This window comes from Oncorhynchus gorbuscha, linkage group LG16 (assembly GCF_021184085.1).
Source record: "Oncorhynchus gorbuscha isolate QuinsamMale2020 ecotype Even-year linkage group LG16, OgorEven_v1.0, whole genome shotgun sequence".
Classification (NCBI taxonomy): domain Eukaryota; kingdom Metazoa; phylum Chordata; class Actinopteri; order Salmoniformes; family Salmonidae; genus Oncorhynchus; species Oncorhynchus gorbuscha.
The window spans coordinates 82049971-82070002 of NC_060188.1; the positions used below are offsets into that span (position 1 = coordinate 82049971).

Sequence of the window (20032 nt, forward strand, 5' to 3'; positions counted from 1 at the left end):
AATGTTCTGGTTTACACTTGTTGTCATGGGATGCAATCATTGACCTGTCCAGACATCTATACTAACAAAAGGACAGGTAGCCTAATTGCCACTCCAGGATAGTTTGCCTGACTTGGGGAAAGTGTGTGTGTGTGTGTGTGTGTGTGTGGGGGGGTCTTTGGAGGATGGTGTTCCCTTTCAAGTGATTTTAAGAGCCAAAACCAGAAGAAAAAAAACTGGGGGAAACAGATACCTGGAAAAACAGAACAGTGAGGATGAATTTTGGGAATCAGGGGAAAAAAAGAATAGTGTCCTACCTTCCCTGCAGCTAGCTGGCTCTACAAGTCTGCACTCTATCCCCCAAGCTCTTTTCTTGATCAGAATAATTTGGTTGCAACCAGTTTGAGCTGGCATGTGTCACTACTGCCTATTGCCTCGGAGGGCTCAGCGCCCCGCCTATATGATCCAAGTTTGAGGTAAACATGTTGATCTCGCACACACACACATAACCCAACCCCAACATCAGAAACACCAAACAACCCCACACTCACTCTCTCTGAACAGCACCCCACCCACAGAACATTACCACGGCATTCCAGCCTGGGAATTCCAGACCTTTGCTGTATGTTCAGTTAGGGCAGGTTTTAACACCCCGGCCTGTGGTCCATTAGAACAGGGTGGAGGAGGGGTGTTAAAACCTGCCGTGTGTTCCTTTAGGTGTCCCCATGCTTCACATCTGACACAGTTTGTGCATATATCATGATGCCACTGATATGTTTGTTCATTTTGAACTCCGGTAAGGATATTTGTCATTTGTCTTCGGCTGTTCGTGCACACAATTTTCTTCCCAAGGCAAACCAAATGTTGGTACCTGAATTCTAATCCTCTTCATCAAATCAAAGTATATTTGTCACGTGCGCCAAATACAGCAGGTGTAAATCTTACAGTGAAATGCTTACTTACAGGCTCTAACCAATGGTGCAGGGGAAAAAAGTATGTGTGTGTGTGTGTAGGTAAGTAAAGAAATAAAACAACAGTTGACATTTGAAAAAAAGAGTAGCAAGGCTATATACAGACACTTGTTAGTCAGGCTGATTGAGGTAGTATGTACATGTAGGTGTCGTATCGGCCTGGGGATAAAAACTGTTGAGAAGCCTTTTTGTTCTAGACTTGGCAGTCCGGTACTGCTTGCCATGCGGTAGTAGAGAGAACAGTCTATGACTGGGGTGGCTGGGGTCATTGACAATTTTTAGGGCTTTCCTCTGACACCGCCTGGTGTAGAGGTCCTGGATGGCAGGCAGCTTAGCCCCAGTGATGTACTGGGCTGTACGCACTACCCTCTGAAGTGCCTTGCGATCGGAGGCCGAGCAATTGCCGTACCAGGCAGTGATGCAACCGGTCAGGATGCTCTCGATGTTGCAGCTGTAGAACCTTTTGAGGATCTCAGGACCCATGCCAAATCTTTTTAGTTTCCTGTGGGGAAATAGGCTTTGTTCGGCCCTCTTCACGGCTGTCTCGTTCATTGGTCAACAGTACTTCCATGAAGTGAGTGTTTGTCGTCATTCAACGATAGATGACCGCAAATGTTTTCACTTGAGAAATACTGCACCAAACATCTTAGTTCGAAGTAAAATTGCACGACTGAGATCCTTGGCAAAAACGTCAAAACTGTCATGAATAGTCGGAATGAATTATCTTACATTCATTCCGACTATTGAGGAAGTATATACAGGCTACAACATCTCAAGACGGACAAACCGTACTACTGTGTTTTTGTTTCAAGCTAAGGTCTTTTAAGGGTGTATACGTTCGGTTCAGTAACATGAGTTGGGCTTGGCACCAGCCGAACCAAAACATGCAGAAGCCTTTAGGCCAGGGTGGCGGTGTGGTGTTAACAACTGCCCTGCTGACATATTGTATTGCTCCTGGTTTCTACCATGTTACACACTACTGTCACACCAGCGAAATGGGGAGTTAGGCAGAGTTTATATCCCTCTTGTTAACTATAGTAGGTTCTTCTTTTCTCAATACAACCTACCGTTGTTATTGTATGGAACTGGACGCCAAAATGGGGAAGAACTGTGTGTAAGTGATTGTATGCAGTGTAGTATGTGAACTCATGAGACTTTCATCTTCATATCAGGAGAGACCAAAATAACGCCACACTAATGACACAATCCAAATTGGCCATCAGGAACATCCAAATAGAAAAGAAAGCTCAGAGAATGCCTATCAAATGCACAAACTGTACATACATTGCCTTCGGAAAGTATTCAGACCCCTTGACTTTTTGTTACGTTACAGCCGAATTCTAAAATTGATGAAATAAACAAAAAACATCCTCTGCAATCCACACACAATACCCCATAATAACACAGCAAAAACAGGTTGAGAAATGTTACGCAAATGTATAAAAAATGCTAAATCTGAAATACCTTATTTACTTAAGTATTCAGACCCTTTGATATGAGACACGAAATTCTCACACTCCCCTTCTTTGGGAGATAGATAGTTGATAACCGTGTGTTTTCAATCACTCGTGTTTTTTATTTTATTTTAATTTAACATTTATTTAACCGTCATGTTTGACAAAGCGTAATATTCTTCATCCAAACCTTTACCCTCCACTCCCTCGCGGGTCTCACCTCTACCCCACATACAGCCTCCTCTGGCTGGGTAGTGGTAGGGCCAGCTCAACCCTATGGGTCTTCCCTCTACCCCACATACAGCCTCCTCTGGCTGGGTAGTGGTAGGGCCAGCCAGCTCAGCCTCCTCTGGCTGGGGTCTTCCCTCTACCCCACATACAGCCTCCTCTGGCTGGGTAGTGGTAGGGCCAGCTCTACCCCACATACAGCCTCCTCTGGCTGGGTAGTGGTAGGGCCAGCTCAACCCCACATACAGCCTCCTCTGGCTGGGTAGTGGTAGGGCCAGCTCAACCCCACATACAGCCTCCTCTGGCTGGGTAGTGGTAGGGCCAGCTCAACCCCACATACAGCCTCCTCTGGCTGGGTAGTGGTAGGGCCAGCTCAACCCCACATACAGCCTCCTCTGGCTGGGTAGTGGTAGGGCCAGCTCTACCCCACATACAGCCTCCTCTGGCTGGGTAGTGGTAGGGCCAGCTCAACCCCCTACAGCCTCCTCTGGGTCTTCCCTCTACCCCACATACAGCCTCCTCTGGCTGGGTAGTGGTAGGGCCAGCCATGGGCTCTACCCCACATACAGCCTCCTCTGGCTGGGTACAGCTGGTAGTGGTAGGGCCAGCTCAACCCCACATACAGCCTCCTCTGGCTGGGTAGTGGTAGGGCCAGCTCAACCCCACATACAGCCTCCTCTGGCTGGGTAGTGGTAGGGCCAGCTCAACCCCACATACAGCCTCCTCTGGCTGGGTAGTGGTAGGGCCAGCTCAACCCCACATACAGCCTCCTCTGGCTGGGTAGTGGTAGGGCCAGCTCAACCCCACATACAGCCTCCTCTGGCTGGGTAGTGGTAGGGCCAGCTCAACCCCACATACAGCCTCCTCTGGCTGGGTAGTGGTAGGGCCAGCTCTACCCCACATACAGCCTCCTCTGGCTGGGTAGTGGTAGGGCCAGCTCAACCCCACATACAGCCTCCTCTGGCTGGGTAGTGGTAGGGCCAGCTCTACCCCACATACAGCCTCCTCTGGCTGGGTAGTGGTAGGGCCAGCTCAACCCCACATACAGCCTCCTCTGGCTGGGTAGTGGTAGGGCCAGCTCAACCCCACATACAGCCTCCTCTGGCTGGGTAGTGGTAGGGCCAGCTCAACCCCACATACAGCCTCCTCTGGCTGGGTAGTGGTAGGGCCAGCTCAACCCCACATACAGCCTCCTCTGGCTGGGTAGTGGTAGGGCCAGCTCAACCCCACATACAGCCTCCTCTGGCTGGGTAGTGGTAGGGCCAGCTCAACCCCACATACAGCCTCCTCTGGCTGGGTAGTGGTAGGGCCAGCTCTACCCCACATACAGCCTCCTCTGGCTGGGTAGTGGTAGGGCCAGCTCAACCCCACATACAGCCTCCTCTGGCTGGGTAGTGGTAGGGCCAGCTCTACCCCACATACAGCCTCCTCTGGCTGGGTAGTGGTAGGGCCAGCTCAACCCCACATACAGCCTCCTCTGGCTGGGTAGTGGTAGGGCCAGCTCAACCCCACATACAGTCTCCTCTGGCTGGGTAGTGGTAGGGCCAGCTCTACCCCACATACAGCCTCCTCTGGCTGGGTAGTGGTAGGGCCAGCTCAACCCTATGGGTCTTCCCTCTACCCCACATACAGTCTCCTCTGGCTGGGTAGTGGTAGGGCCAGCTCAACCCTATGGGTCTTCCCTCTACCCCACATACAGTCTCCTCTGGCTGGGTAGTGGTAGGGCCAGCTCAACCCTATGGGTCTTCCCTCTACCCCACATACAGCCTCCTCTGGCTGGGTAGTGGTAGGGCCAGCTCAACCCTATGGGTCTTCCCATTACCCCACATACAGCCTCCTCTGGCTGGGTAGTGGTAGGGCCAGCTCAACCCTATGGGTCTTCCCTCTACCCCACATACAGCCTCCTCTGGCTGGGTAGTGGTAGGGCCAGCTCTACCCCACATACAGCCTCCTCTGGCTGGGTAGTGGTAGGGCCAGCTCAACCCTATGGGTCTTCCCTCCCACCCATAGAGACGCTGGGCTATACGTTATAATATTACATAGATATAAGCAACATACTAATGTGTTTGTCTGTTCTGACCGCCAGTAGACAGGTTTGGTTTAAACAGGACATTCACTGCCTACCTCATGTCAGAGAAGCATGATGGCCCCATCTGCCCTCACAAACCCAAACACCACCAATCAGGCAGCATCACCAGCGACGTGGAAGGCATCTCGGTTTTGGAAACCCACAAAAACATTCAGTCTTTCCACCTCTCTCAGTCTTCACAGACAAATAACCAGACAATACTACCTATACCCATATTGCTACACCACTGTAACCTACTGTGAACTACTGCAAACAGTGCAACGAAGTAAACAATATTTTAATGTCAAGAAATAAGATGGTCTTGTCGAGGTCCTTAAATAAAGGTTAAATAAATGTTTTAAAAAGTCGAACCTAATAACGCACAAACACATCAACTGTACGATCTCTAATAAAGTAGGTTACATGTACAAGAGTAGGAGGGGGCGTGGCGGTATAGGGCATACTCAGCAAAAACTTGCCACTACATATATCTAAGTTCATCAAGCAAACACTATGCGAAATGGAATATTTCCTAGTAACCCAGGTGAGGTGAACAATAACTTTGTATAAAATGTTAAGAGAATCCTCATTCCCCACAGCACACCTCACCCTGATACTCAATATTTAATTCCCAAATTCCTGACCGTGCTCTTGGATGCCGCCGCTAGTGAAAACACAGGCCCTATCCAAACATATTTGACCAAACAAATGTTTAACAGAAACAACACCTACATGTAAATAAAAGAGAATGTAAGCTGTTCTTAGCAAGCCTTCCTGTAATCCTGTCCAAAGTGATGCTTACTCATCAGCAGGGCCGAACCAGCACCGAACATCCATCCCACGCAGCGTGTTTCAGGGCTCCAATCACTCCGGCAATCTCCAATATAAAATACACTTGTGCACGTGAAATGATAGAAAACTCACCTAATCCTGCTGATGACACGTAGGCTGTTTCTTTGACTTCTTTTGGATAAACTATAGGTTTTATTACTTGAATGTTTTGAAACGCACACACGCCTCCGTTGCTAGCTTGTCCTAGCCTGTGAACACTGCGTACGCTCTCTGTGTGTGCATTGCCTGCTGGGACAGAGAGTTTGCGGTATCGCGCAAGGCAAACGTTCTACCAACATAACCAACCAGGGACCACAGTAAGACAGGCCTACTCAAATATTTATTTAGAACATTATGAGAGCAAAGTACATGATTATAGGTATTTATAGGCTTATATCTCTTGATATATAACTTGATTTGCAATCACTCTGATATCCTAAAAACATTTATTTTAAGTAATCCCAGGCTACATATCGTTTATTCACATACATGTGTGTGTGTGTGTGTGTGTGTGTGTGTTATGCTGGTGCTTTATAAATCCACAAAGCATTGAACAGTATATAGAGTCAAAGCGGTAAGAAACGTCTTCTCTTCCGTTTTCAGACGAGCAACAAAGGTAGCCTTTAGGCTAGGCTACAAGGTATGGAGCCTTACATCAAAGTGGTCTGTCCTGTGTCCCACGGGGTTAAGGAGTACAGTAAATGGTTGCATACACATATTTTGCAGTTGTTATCCCGAGTGTAGCGAAATGCTTATGTTCCAGCTCCAGCTGTGCAGCAATACCTAACAATACAAAACAATACATGCAAATCCCAAAATTAAGAAATATACAAAATATTAGAATGAGCAATGTCAGAGTGCGGAATATATATATATATATATATATATATATATATATATATGTATATATATGTATATGATGGTGTGCATAGACATAACGGCCAGTATACGAATAGAACTACAGCAGTAGTTACAGTATACAGGATGAACCTTGACTAGAATACAGTACATACATATGAAGTGGGTAAAATAGTATGTAAACATGATTAAAGTGACATAATCTGAATACAAAAAAATGTAATCAGTTACTTTACCAGCAAAATATTGTAATCAGATTACAGATACTTTTGAAAAACTAGATTACCTCTTGGATTACGTTTAAATTCTGAAAGGATGTTTGCTAAAAAAATACATTTTCTGTTTTCTCAATTACATTCAATTCAGCATTGAAAAAAGGCGGAAGTTTAAGTTTGTTTCACATGAGTCAGAGACCACTATGATGACACACCAAATGTGTTCGATGGCTCCTTTTTGTCTTCTTCTAACGCCTCTTTTGGGGAAAGTAATCCAAAAGTAATCAGATTCTTACTGAGTTTGGGCACAGGATAAAGATTAAATAATCTGCTGCTGCTACCCAACGCCAAGGGATACTGAAGTTCCTGAAAAGGTTTGTCCAATAATGTTCCATGGTATATTATTTTATTTACAAAGTTACATTACTACTAACAATTTTGGACAGGTAACTAGTAACTGTAACCTACCCAACTCTGCCAATATGGTACAGGTAGCCTAGGTGTGGTGCGCTTTCACTGTTATTGGTTGCTTGCTGGTTCAGTTCCCAGACTGACTATACCCCATTGATTCCTGGGTCATTCTTGAATTGTGGTGGAATTTGCCTTTGCAACCATGAAAAACATTTTAAAATGACAAATAGTGGCCCTCGCTTCATACTCGTCACCAAACCCACTGGCTCCATGTCATCTACAAGACCCTGCTAGGTAAAGTCCCCCCTTATCTCAGCTCGCTGGTCACCATAGCATCTCCCACCTGTAGCACACACTCCAGCAGATATATCTAGTCACCCCCAAAACCAATTCTTTCTTTGGCCGCCTCTCCTTCCAGTTCTCTGCTGCCAATGACTGGAACGAACTACAAAAATCTCTGAAACTGAACACGCTTATCTCCCTCACTAGCTTTAAGCACCAACTGTCAGAGCAGCTCACATATTACTGCACCTGTACATAGCCCACCTATAATTTAGCCCAAACAACTACCTCTTTCCCAACTGTATTTAATTTATGTATTTATTTAGCTCCTTTGCACCCCATTATTTTTATTTCTACTTTGCACATTCTTCCATTGCAAAACTACCATTCCAGTGTTTTACTTGCTATATTGTATTTACTTTGCCACCATGGCCTTTTTTGCCTTTACCTCCCTTCTCACCTCATTTGCTCACATTGTATATAGACTTGTTTATACTGTATTATTGACTGTATGTTTGTTTTACTCCATGTGTAACTCTGTGTCGTTGTATCTGTCAAACTGCTTTGCTTTATCTTTGCCAGGTCGCAATTGTAAATGAGAACTTGTTCTCAACTTGCCTACCTGGTTAAATAAAGGTGAAATAAAAAAATAAAAAATAAAATAGTTACACATCATACATGTTTCTGTTTATATTGAACTGTTTATCAATGATAAAACATAATGCAAGTCCTTTATACGGCATACCTTTATGTTTATGCATTGATTAATGTACTTAGGGTAAGCAAATTGGCTTGTCCCAGTAGTGACGTGTAGAGTTGTAGTGACATGTTTTGGGTATTGAGAGATATCTATTATTTTGAATGCTAAAAAGTGAATAAAAGTATTTAATGTATTGTATTGATCAATAAAAACAAAGGCAATTCAAATACATATTTTCTACTAGTATAATGTGTGTCCTTAGGTTTGTTATTGGTGTTACTGCGTTGAAATATCAGTCACTACACAGATTTACAAGGACCTTCAGCATGCTCTCCAGGGACCAGCTTTTATCGGGGAGGAGTCTATTTTAAAGGAAATCATTAGCTAATGACAACCTTTTAGTATCCCATTCATTTGAGGTTTCCATTGATAATTTGGTGTCTTCAATAAAAAGTGTCACGTGGTGCTACTCAATTTAAATAAAGGAAGTAACATTCAGCAAAATAGTTAATGATATCACTCTAGTAAATGATATCACTCTAGTTAATGATATCACTCTAGTAAATGATATCACTCTAGTTAATGATATCACTCTAGTAAATGATATCACTCTAGTTAATGATATCACTCTAGTAAATGATATCACTCTAGTTAATGATATCACTCTAGTAAATGATATCACTCTAGTTAATGATATCACTCTAGTTAATGATATCTAGTAAATTATTTGACTAAAGTGATAGAGATCCACTGCAGACGTTTTTATATCAATATCAAACCATTTGTTGGTAACAATGAAATACAGTTTTGTAATTGTTTTCAATTAAAATGAAATAAATACATGCTTCTTAGCAAAGAGCACATTTTTTTTAAACAGTTGAGTTGATGTCGGCGCCCCCCGGAAACTTTATTATCACGATAAAAAAGTCCCCATATTATCTGTCACTTTTAAACTAGAGATATATCTTTTTTTGCATTGGGGGCGTTCTGTCCAGTGTCTGTGTTCTTTTGCCTGTCTTAATCTTAAATGTTTATTGGCCAGTCTGAGATATGGCTTTTTCTTTGCAACTCTGTCTAGAAGGCCAGCATCCGGGAGTCGCCTCTTCACTGTTGACGTTGAGACTGGTGTTTTGCGAGTACTATTTAATGAAGCTGCCAGTTGAGGACTTGTGAGGCATCTGTTTCTCAAACTAGACACTGTAATGTACTTGTCCTCTTGCTCAGTTGTGCACCGGGGCCTCCCACTCATCTTTCTATTTTGATTAGAGCCAGTTTGCTCTCTTCTGTGAAGGGAGTGGTACACAGCGTTGTATGAGATCTTCAGTTTCTTGGCAATTTCTCGCATGGAATAGCCTTCATTTCTCAGAACAAGAATAGACTGACGAGTTTCAGAAGAAAGTTATTTGTTTCTAGCCATTTTGAGCCTGTAATCGAACCCACAAATACTGATGCTCCAGATACTAAACTAGTCTAAAGGCCAGTTGTATTGCTTCTTTAATTAGAACAACAGTTTTCAGCTGCAAAAGGGGTTTTCTAATGATCAATTAGCCTTTTTAAAATTATTATTGGTGAGAGAGAGGTCTCAAATATGACATTCATTTGCATACAGTATACTGTATACACTGTATATATGAATCACAGAAAAGTTTGTTCCTGTTTCAGTCGTGGGTCAAACAAAAACAGCCTAATGATTAGTTGACGATAGAGCCTCCCACAATGCAGGAGATGGCTGCAGGAAGAAGTCAGTGAGAAGCCAGTTCATACAGTTGACATGAATGTTCAAGTCGGAACAATTTTTATCCCCATAATGCAACACAGTTTTGAAAGGTGATGACCAACATGGTCACCGAAATGACAAAACTGATCCGCTCAAACGCATCCACTATCCACATCTTTCTTGCTCTCTCTAACACACACACACACACACACACACACACACACACACACACACACACACACACACACACACACACACACACACACACACACACACACACACACACACACACACACACACACACACACACACACACACACACACACACACACACACACACACACACACACACACACACACACACACACACAGTTTAGGCACCTGTTAAGTGTTGTACTTCCTAACAGCCTGTAGATGGGGTTATTTAACAAGCATTCATCCAGTCTGCTCAGGTGTGAATAACCCTCAGAGGATGCATGGAATGGGTTTAGCTGACTCAAACTGAACAGTGAAATTATTTACATAACTTTATTTCTATGTTTCATTGTTTATTATGAAATAACAGGTGCTATAGGATGGAAGGCACACACACAGTCTAGTTTTACTAACCTTGTGGGGACACACAATTGATTCCCATTCAAAATCCTATTTTCCCTAAACCCTAACTCTTAACCTAAACCTAACCCTTAACCCTAACCTAACCTTAACTCCTAACTGTAACCCTAAACCTAACATTAAACCCCTAACAGTAACCTTAACACACTTAGAAATAGCCCTTTTCCCACAAATTTGTGTTAATTTTTCTATTCCATAAAGTAGTAAAAGAGACCGGACCAAATCTGAACCAAACATAGACGTCTATGATTGGTACGAACCGGACCAAATCTGAACCAAACATAGACGTCTATGATTGACCAAATCGAACCAAACATAGACGGACAAATCTGAACCAAACATAGACGTCTATGATTGGTACGAACCGGACCAAATCTGAACCAAACATAGACGTCTATGATTGGTACGAACCGGACCAAATCTGAACCAAACATAGACGTCTATGATTGGTCCGACCGGACAAATCTGAACCAAACATAGACTAAATCTGACCAAACCAAACATAGACGTCTATGATTGGTACGAACCGGACCAAATCTGAACCAAACATAGACGTCTATGATTGATCCGGACCGGACCAAATCTGAACCAAACATAGACGTCTATGATTGGTACGAACCGGACCAAATCTGAACCAAACATAGACGTCTATGATTGGTCCGGACCGGACCAAAAATCAAAGTCCGTTGAAATCAAGTCCGGGCTGTACCAAAAACATTTTGTCCAAAAGACTTTGAACTGATAACCACACTGAAACCAACAGAGCAAATGTGTGTACAATTCCTGTTTATAAATGTGCGGAATGCGGAAGAATCCTGGCCAGATAGAATCTGTTTCACACTGCTAGAACAGGTTTTAAAGCCCAAAGAAACAGGAACAAAACTATCATTTGCATACTGTAAATGTTTAGCCTGCCAGACCAGGTTTTGTATTTACAAAAATCAAAGTGCCATATTGGTTGAAACAGAAATCATCATCTGCACATCTATCACTCCAGTGTTAATTTGTTCTGTAATTACCAAACATTTATTGCCTTACTTCCTTACTTCATCTGCACACACTGTATATAGATTTTTCTATTGTGTTATTGACTGTACGGTTGTTTATTCCATGTGTAACTCTGTGTTGTTGTTTTTTGTCGCACTGCTTTGCTTTATCATGGCCAGGTCGCAGTTGTAAATGAGAACTTGTTCTCAACCGACCTAACTGCTTAAGTAAAGGTGAAATAAATAAATAATTGTTTTACATACTTTGAGTGACAGCATATCTTTGTCTCTCTCATTAATAGTTAGCTGTCTCACATTGTTCTGGTCTAGTTATAGCCTGCTAATCTGTTTGTTGTGGCGGTAGTTATAGCCTGGTTATCTGTTTGTTGTGGCCTAGTTATAGCCTGGTTATATGTTTGTTGTGGTCTAGTTATAGCCTGGTTATCTGTTTGTTGTGGCCTAGTTATAGCCTGGTTATCTGTTTGTTGTGGCCTAGTTATAGCCTGGTTATCTGTTTGTTGTGGCCTAGTTATAGCCTGCTAATCTGTTTGTTGTGGTCTAGTTATAGCCTGGTTATCTGTTTGTTGTGGCCTAGTTATAGCCTGGTTATCTGTTTGTTGTGGCCTAGTTATAGCCTGGTTATCTGTTTGTTGTGGCCTAGTTATAGCCTGGTTATCTGTTTGTTGTGGCCTAGTTATAGCCTGGTTATCTGTTTGTTGTGGTCTAGTTATAGCCTGGTTATCTGTTTGTTGTGGCGGTAGTTATAGCCTGGTTATCTGTTTGTTGTGGCCTAGTTATAGCCTGGTTATCTGTTTGTTGTGGCCTAGTTATAGCCTGGTTATCTGTTTGTTGTGGCCTAGTTATAGCCTGGTTATCTGTTTGTTGTGGCGGTAGTTATAGCCTGGTTATCTGTTTGTTGTTTAGTTTGCCTGGTTATCTGTTTGTTGTTAGTTATAGCCTGGTTATCTGTTTGTTGTGGTCTAGTTATAGCCTGGTTATCTGTTTGTTGTGGCCTAGTTATAGCCTGGTTATCTGTTTGTTGTGGTCTAGTTATAGCCTGGTTATCTGTTTGTTGTGGCCTAGTTATAGCCTGGTTATCTGTTAATTGTGGTCTAGTTATTGCCTGGTTATATGTTTGTTGTGGCGGTAGTTATAGCCTGGTTATCTGTTTGTTGTGGCCTAGTTATAGCCTGGTTATCTGTTTGTTCTGGCCTAGTTATAGCCTGGTTATCTGTTTGTTGTGGTCTAGTTATAGCCTGGTTATCTGTTTGTTGTGGTCTAGTTATAGCCTGGTAATATGTTTGTTGTGGCGGTAGTTATAGCCTGGTTATCTGTTTGTTGTGGCCTAGTTATAGCCTGGTTATCTGTTTGTTGTGGCCTAGTTATAGCCTGGTTATCTGTTTGTTGTGGTCTAGTTATAGCCTGGTTATCTGTTTGTTGTGGTCTAGTTATAGCCTGGTAATATGTTTGTTGTGGCGGTAGTTATAGCCTGGTTATCTGTTTGTTGTGGCCTAGTTATAGCTCGGTTACCTGTTTGCTTCTACCCCCAGGGTCCATAGCTTGTCCAGGTAGCATGTGGACAGGTCGGTTCATCCTAGAGGCTGTTCAAACAATATGAGGCAGATTGGGTTTTCCAGATCGGATCAGGACAAGGCAGTGTCTTCTCGGATTGTAGCCTCTACATTACACCAATGGTTCTCAAACTTCTCCTTGAGGACCCCCAGCCGTTCCATGTATTTGAACTACTCCACAGCTAGCACACCTGATTCAACTGGTCAACTAATCAACATGCCCTTGATTAGTGAATTAGGTGAGCAAATTCAGGGCTACAACAACATGATGAAACGTCTGGGGGTCCCAGAAGGAAGGTTTGGGAACCACTGCATTACATATCATAGACTTGTACACATTCTAAATAAGCCACTCATAGTATACACATAATACTTGTTATAGATGAATGACCTCTGACTAAATAAATTGTTATGCAGGTGAGTGAGGACCCAAAAGCGACTTAACAGAAACAGAGTTTATTCAAGTCCAAACAGAAAACGACAAATCCTGAATCCTTAACAGGAATGTCCAAACGGGGAATAACTGAAATCCTCTAGTCTGTAGAGGGGAATAACAGGAGAAGCGGCCACAGACTGCAGGTCGCTTCGGGTAGGCGCAGGCCGTAGCTGACAGAGACACCTGCTCACTCGCAGCATCTGATGAAGGCAAAAACACGACAGGACGGAACAAGAACACAGCACAGCAAACAAGGATCCGACAAGGACAGAAGCGGAAACAGAGAGAGAAATAGGGACTTAATCAGAGGGAAAAATAGGGGACAGGTGTGAAAGAGTAAACGAGGTAGTTAGGAGAATGAGGAACAGCTGGGAGCAGGAACGGAATGATAGAGAGAGAGAGAGGGAAAGAGAGAGGGAAAGAACCTAATAAGACCAGCAGGGGGAAACGAATAGAAGAGAAAGCACAGGGACAAGACATGACAATCTATGACAAAACATGACAGTACCCCCCCACTCACCGAGCGCCTCCTGGCGCACTCGAGGAGGAACCCTGGCGGCAACGGAGGAAATCATCGATCAGCGAACGGTCCAGCACGTCCGGAGATGGAACCCAACTCCTCTCCTCAGGACCGTACCCCTCCCAATCCACTAAGTACTGGTGACCACGTCCCCGAGAACGCATGTCCATGATCTTCCGTACCCTGTAGATAGGTGCGCCCTCGACAAGGACGGGGGGGGGAGACGAACGGGGGCGCGAAGAAAAGGCTTGACACAGGAGACATGGAAGACTGGGTGGACGTGACGAAGATGTCGCGGAAGAAGAAGTCGCACTGCGACAGGATTAACGACCTGAGAAATACGGAACGGACCAATGAACCGCGGAGTCAACTTGCGAGAAGCTGTCGTAAGGGGAAGGTTACGAGTGGAAAGCCATACTCTCTGACCGCGACAATAGCTAGGACTCTTAATCCTACGTTTATTGGCGGCTCTCACAGTCTGCGCCCTATAACGGCAAAGTGCAGACCTGACCCTCCTCCAGATGCGCTCACAACGTTGGACAAAAGCCTGAGCGGAGGGAACGCTGGACTCGGCGAGCTGGGACGAGAACAGAGGGGGCTGGTACCCAAGGCTACTCTGAAAAGGAGATAGCCCGGTTGCAGACGAAGGAAGCGAGTTGTGAGCGTATTCTGCCCAGGGGAGCTGTTCTGCCCAAGACGCAGGGTTTCGAAAAGAAAGACTGCGTAAGATGCGACCAATCATCTGATTGGCCCGTTCTGCTTGACCGTTAGACTGGGGATGAAAACCGGAAGAGAGACTGACGGAAGCACCAATCAAACGACAAAACTCCCTCCAAAACTGAGACGTGAATTGTGGACCTCTGTCCGAAACGGCGTCTAACGGAAGCCATGAATTCTGAACACATTCTCAATGATGATTTGTGCCGTCTCCTTAGCGGAAGGAAGCTTAGCGAGCGCCGGGGTGGGGAATAAAATGAGCCGCCTTAGAGAACCTATCGACAACCGTTAGAATAACAGTCTTCCCCGCTGACGGGATAAAGAAGGCAGACCGGTAATAAAGTCTAAGGCGATGTGAGACCATAGTCGAGAAGGAATGGGAAGCGGTCTGAGACGACCGGCAGGAGGAGAGTTACCTGACTTAGTCTGCGCGCAGTCCGAACAAGCAGCCACGAAACGGCGCGTGTCACGCTCCTGAGTAGGCCACCAAAACCGCTGGCGAATAGAAGCAAGCGTACCCCGAACGCCGGGGTGGCCAGCTAACTTGGCAGAGTGAGCCCACTGAAGAACGGCCAGACGTTCAGCATGTCTCTCAGTACATCATTCACCTGAAAACAGCTGGAGCATTAATCGAGAAACAGGAACACGCCCCCCTTCAGGGAGAATCCCTCGGGTCGGTAGAGGCTACTGAAGAACTGAAGAGTAGAAACAGGAACGGATGTAAAACGCTTCTTGAGGAGATCAAAAAAAGAAGGTTACTAGGACAAGCGGAAATAACAGAACCGAGAAATGTGACGGAGGAGACATGAAAAGCGCACTTCTCAGCTAAAAGGCGCTGGAGAACACGTCGAACGTGCTGAACATGAATCTGGAGTGACGGTGAAAAAATCGGTGACGGAGTGTGAGTGAGTGCTAGGGGAAGCGGATAACGATTCTTAACCGTTATGTCATTCAGCTCCACGCAGGGCGCAGGGTACCGGGAGAGGAAGAAGGCACTACGGTACCGGCGTCGAGAGAAACAGACAGATAATCTTCGAGAGCCTTACGTTCGGGAGCCGACAGAGAGTATAGTCTACCCCGGGGGGGAGTGGTCCCCGGAAGGAGATCAATACTACAATCATACGACCGGTGAGGAGGAAGGGAGGTGGCTCTGGACCGACTGAAGACCGTGCGCAGATCATGATATTCCTCCGGCACCCCTGTCAAATCACCAGGTTCCTCCTGTGAAGGGGGGACAGAAGAAACAGGAGGGATAGCAGACATTAAACATTTCACATGACAAGAAACGTTCCAGGATAGGATAGAATTACTAGACCAATTAATAGAAGGATTATGACACACTAGCCAGGGATGACCCAAAACAACAGGTGTAAAAGGTGAACGAAAAATCAAAAAATAAATGGTCTCACTGTGGTTACCAGATACTGTGAGGGTTAAAGGTAGTGTTTCACATAATATACTGGGGAGGGGACTACCATCCAAGGCGAACATGGGCGTGGACTCCCCTAACTGTCTGAGAGGAATGTCATGTTTCCGAGCCCATGCTTCGTCCATAAAACAGCCCTCAGCCCCAGAGTCTATCAAGGTACTGCAGGAAGCTGCCGAACCGGTCCAGCGTAGATGGACCGACAAGGTAGTACAGGATCTTGATGGAGAGACCTGAGTAGTAGCGCTCACCAGTAGCCCTCCGCTTACTGATGAGCTCTGGCTTTTACTGGACATGAAATGACAAAATGTCCAGCAGAACCGCAATAGAGACAGAGGCGGTTGGTGATTCTCCGTTCCCTCTCCTTAGTCGAGATGTGAATACCTCCCAGCTGCATGGGCTCAACACCTGAGCCAGTGGGGGGAGATGGTAGTGATGCGGAGAGGGGGGACACCGTTAACGCGAGCTCTCTTCCACGAGCTCGGTGACGAAGATCTACCCGTCGTTCTATGCGGATGGCGGGTTCAATCAAAGAATCCACGCTGGAAGGAACCTCCCGGGAGAGAATCTCATCCTTAACCTCAGCGTGGAGTCCCTCCAGAAAACGAGCGAGCAACGCCGGCTCGTTCCAGTCACTGGAGGCAGCAAGAGTGCGAAACTCTATAGAGTAATCCGTTATGGATCGATCACCTTGACATAGGGAAGCCAGGGCCCTGGAAGCCTCCTTCCCAAAAACTGAACGATCAAAAACCCGTATCATCTCCTCTTTAAAGTTCTGATACTCGTTAGTACACTCAGCCCTTGCCTCCCAGATAGCCGTGCCCCACTCACGAGCCCGTCCAGTAAGGAGAGATATGACGTAGGCGATACGAGCTCTATCCCTTGAGTATGTGTTGGGCTGGAGAGAAAACACAATATCACACTGGGTGAGAAAGGAGCGGCATTCAGTGGGCTGCCCAGAGTAACACGGTGGGTCAGGACTGAGAGGAAGCTCAGGACTGAGAGGAAGCTCAGGCAGGTTGATGGCTCTGGCAGATCCTGGCTGACTGGTGGCTCTGGCAGATCCTGGCTGACCGGTGGCTATGGCAGATCCTGGCTGACTGGCGGCTCTGGCAGATCCTGGCTGACTGGCTGCACTGGCAGATCCTGGCTGACTGGCGGATCCTGGCTGAATGGTGGATCCTGGCTGAATGGCGGATCCTGGCTGACTGGCGGATCCTGGCTGACTGGCAGCACTGGCAGATCCTGGCAGACTGGCAGCTCTGGCGGATCCTGGCTGACTGGCGGCTCTGGCGGATCCTGGCTTACTGGCGGCTCTGGCTGCTCCCTGCTGACCGGCGGCTCTGGCAGATCCTGGCTGACTGGCGGCTCTGGCAGATCCTGGCTGACTGGCTGCTCTGGCAGATCCTGGCTGACTGGCGGATCCTGGCTGAATGGCGGATCCTGGCTGAATGGCGGATCCTGGCTGACTGGCGGATCCTGGCTGACTGGCAGCACTGGCAGATCCTGGCAGACTGGCAGCTCTGGTGGATCCTGGCTGACTGGCGGCTCTGGCGGATCCTGGCTTACTGGCAGCTCTGGCTGCTCCCTGCTGACTGGCGGCTCTGGCTGCTCCCTGCTGACTGGCGGCTCTGGCTGTTCCATGCTGACTGGCGGCTCTGGCTGCTCCATGCTGACTGGTGGCTCTCATGACAGACGGGAGACTCTGACGGCTCATGACAGACGGGAGACTCTGGCGGCTCATGACAGACGGGAGACTCTGGCGGCTCATGACAGACGGGAGACTCTGGTGGCTCATGACAGACGGGAGACTCTGGCAGCGCTGGACAGGTGGGAGACTCCTGCTGCGCTGGCGAGGAGGGAGGCTCCGGCAGCGCTGGACAGACGGAAGACTCCGGCAGCGCTGGACAGGCGGGAGACTCTGGCAGCGCTGGAGAGGCGAGGCGCACTGTAGGCCTGGTGCGTGGTGCCGGCACTGGTTGTACTCGGACGAGGACACGCACCTCAGGGCGAGAGCGGGGAGCTGCCACCGGAGGGGTGATGCGTGGAGCTGGTCCCGGATAGACGCACTGGCGCACTGGAGCTCTTGAGCACCGAGCCTGCCCAACCTTACCTGGTTGAATGCTCCCGGTTTGCCCTGCCAGTATGGCGAGGTGGAATAGCCCGCACTGGGCTATGCAGGCGAACCGGGGACACCGTGCGCAAGGCTGGTGCCATGTAAGCCGGCCCAAGGAGACGCACTGGAGACCAGATGCGTAGAGCCGGCTTCATGGCACTTGGCTCGATGCCCACTCTAGCCCGGCTGATACGCGGAGCTGGTATGTACCGCACCAGGCTATACACCCGCACTGGAGACACCGTGCGCTCCACAGCATAACACGGTGGCTACCCACTCTCTCTAGCCCCCCGGTCGCCATACTCCCTGTGTGCCTCCGCCCAATACATTTTTGGGGCTGACTCTCGGGCTTCCATCGACGCCGCCGTGCTGCCTCCTCATACCAGCGCCTCTCCGCCTTTGCAGCTTCCAGCTCTTCTTTGGGGCGGCGATATTCTCCTGGCTGTGCCCAGGGTCCTTTTCCGTCCAAGATTTCCTCCCAAGTCCAGAAATCTTGATTTCGCTGCTCCTGCTGCCGCTGCCTGTCATGCCGCTTGGTCCTGTTGTGGTGTTGTGGTGATTCTGTTACGGTTTTCTTCTGGTGAAAGAGACGAGGACCAAAATGCAACGTGGTTATCTTTATACATCTTTAATGAAAGATGAAAAATGAACAATATACAAAACATGAAACGTGAAAAATCGAAACAGCTCTATCTGGTGCAACAAACACAGAGACAAGAACAATCACCCACAAAATACCCCAAATAATCAAGAACACACAAAATACTAAGGCCAGGGCGTGACAGGGAAACAGAGGGTTAAATACACAACATGTAATGATGGGATTGGAACCAGGTGTGAAAGAAGACAAGACAAAACCAATGAAAAATGGATCAGTGATGGCTAGAAGGTCGGTGACGTCGACCGCCGAACACCGCCTGAACAAGGAGAGGGACCAACTTTGGCCGAAGTCGTGACAGTCAATTCATTTCTGGGTCACATCCTGACTGATAGCAGCCCATTCTTGCATAATCAATGCTTGGAGTTTGTCAGAATTTGTGGGGTTTTGTTTGTCCACCCGCCTCTTGAGGATTGACCACACGTTCTCAATGGGATTAAGGTCTGGGGAGTTTCCTGGCCATGGACCCAAAATATCGAGCCACTTAATTATCACTTTTTCCTTATGGCAAGGTGCTCCATCATGCTGGAAAAGGCATTGTTTCGTCACCAAACTGTTCCTGGATGGTTGGGAGAAGTTGCTCTCGGAGGATGTGTTGGTACCATTATTTATTAATGGCTGTGTTCTTAGGCAAAATTGTGAGTGAGCCCACTCCCTTGGCTGAGAAGCAACCCCAAACATGAATGGTCTCATGATGCTTTACTGTTGGCATGACACAGGACTGATGGTAGCGCTCACCTTGTCTTCCCCGGACAAGCTTTTTTTTCCGGATGCCCCAAACAATCGGAAAGGGGATTCATCAGAGAAAATGACCTCAGCAGTCCAATCCCTGTACCTTTTGTAGGATATCAGTCTGTCCCTGATGTTTTTCCTGGAGAGAAGTGGCTTCTTTGCTGCCCTTCTTGACACCAGGCCATCCTCAAAAAGTCTTTGCCTCACTGTGCGTGCAGATGCACTCACACCTGCCTGCTGCCATTCCTGAGCAAGCTCTGTACTGGTGCTGCTCTGATCCCGCAGCTGAATCAATTTTAGGAGATGGTCCTGGCGCTTGCTTGACTTTCTTGGGCACCCTGAAGCCTTCTTCACAACAATTGAACCGCTCTCCTTGAAGCTCTTGATGATCCGATAAATGGTTGATTTAAGTGCAATCTTACTGGCAGCAATATCCTTGCCTGTGAAGCCCTTTTTGTGCAGAGCAATGATGACGGCACGTGTTTCCTTGCAGGTTACCATGGTTTACAGAGGAAGAACAATGACTCCAAGCACCACCCTC

General features: G+C 46.8%; 1 protein-coding gene across 1 annotated transcript in view; it reads right to left on the bottom strand.

Moving 5' to 3' along the window:
• LOC123999845 (soluble lamin-associated protein of 75 kDa-like) overlaps positions 1–5609 on the bottom strand; it is a 31060-nt gene extending 25451 nt beyond the window's left edge. Inside the window, exon 1 of the mRNA XM_046305857.1 lies at positions 5503–5609. Coding sequence (XP_046161813.1) covers positions 5503–5533 — 31 coding nt within the window. The 5' untranslated portion in view covers positions 5534–5609. The remainder of the gene's footprint in view (positions 1–5502) is intronic.
• Between the last annotated feature and the right edge of the window lie 14423 nt (positions 5610–20032).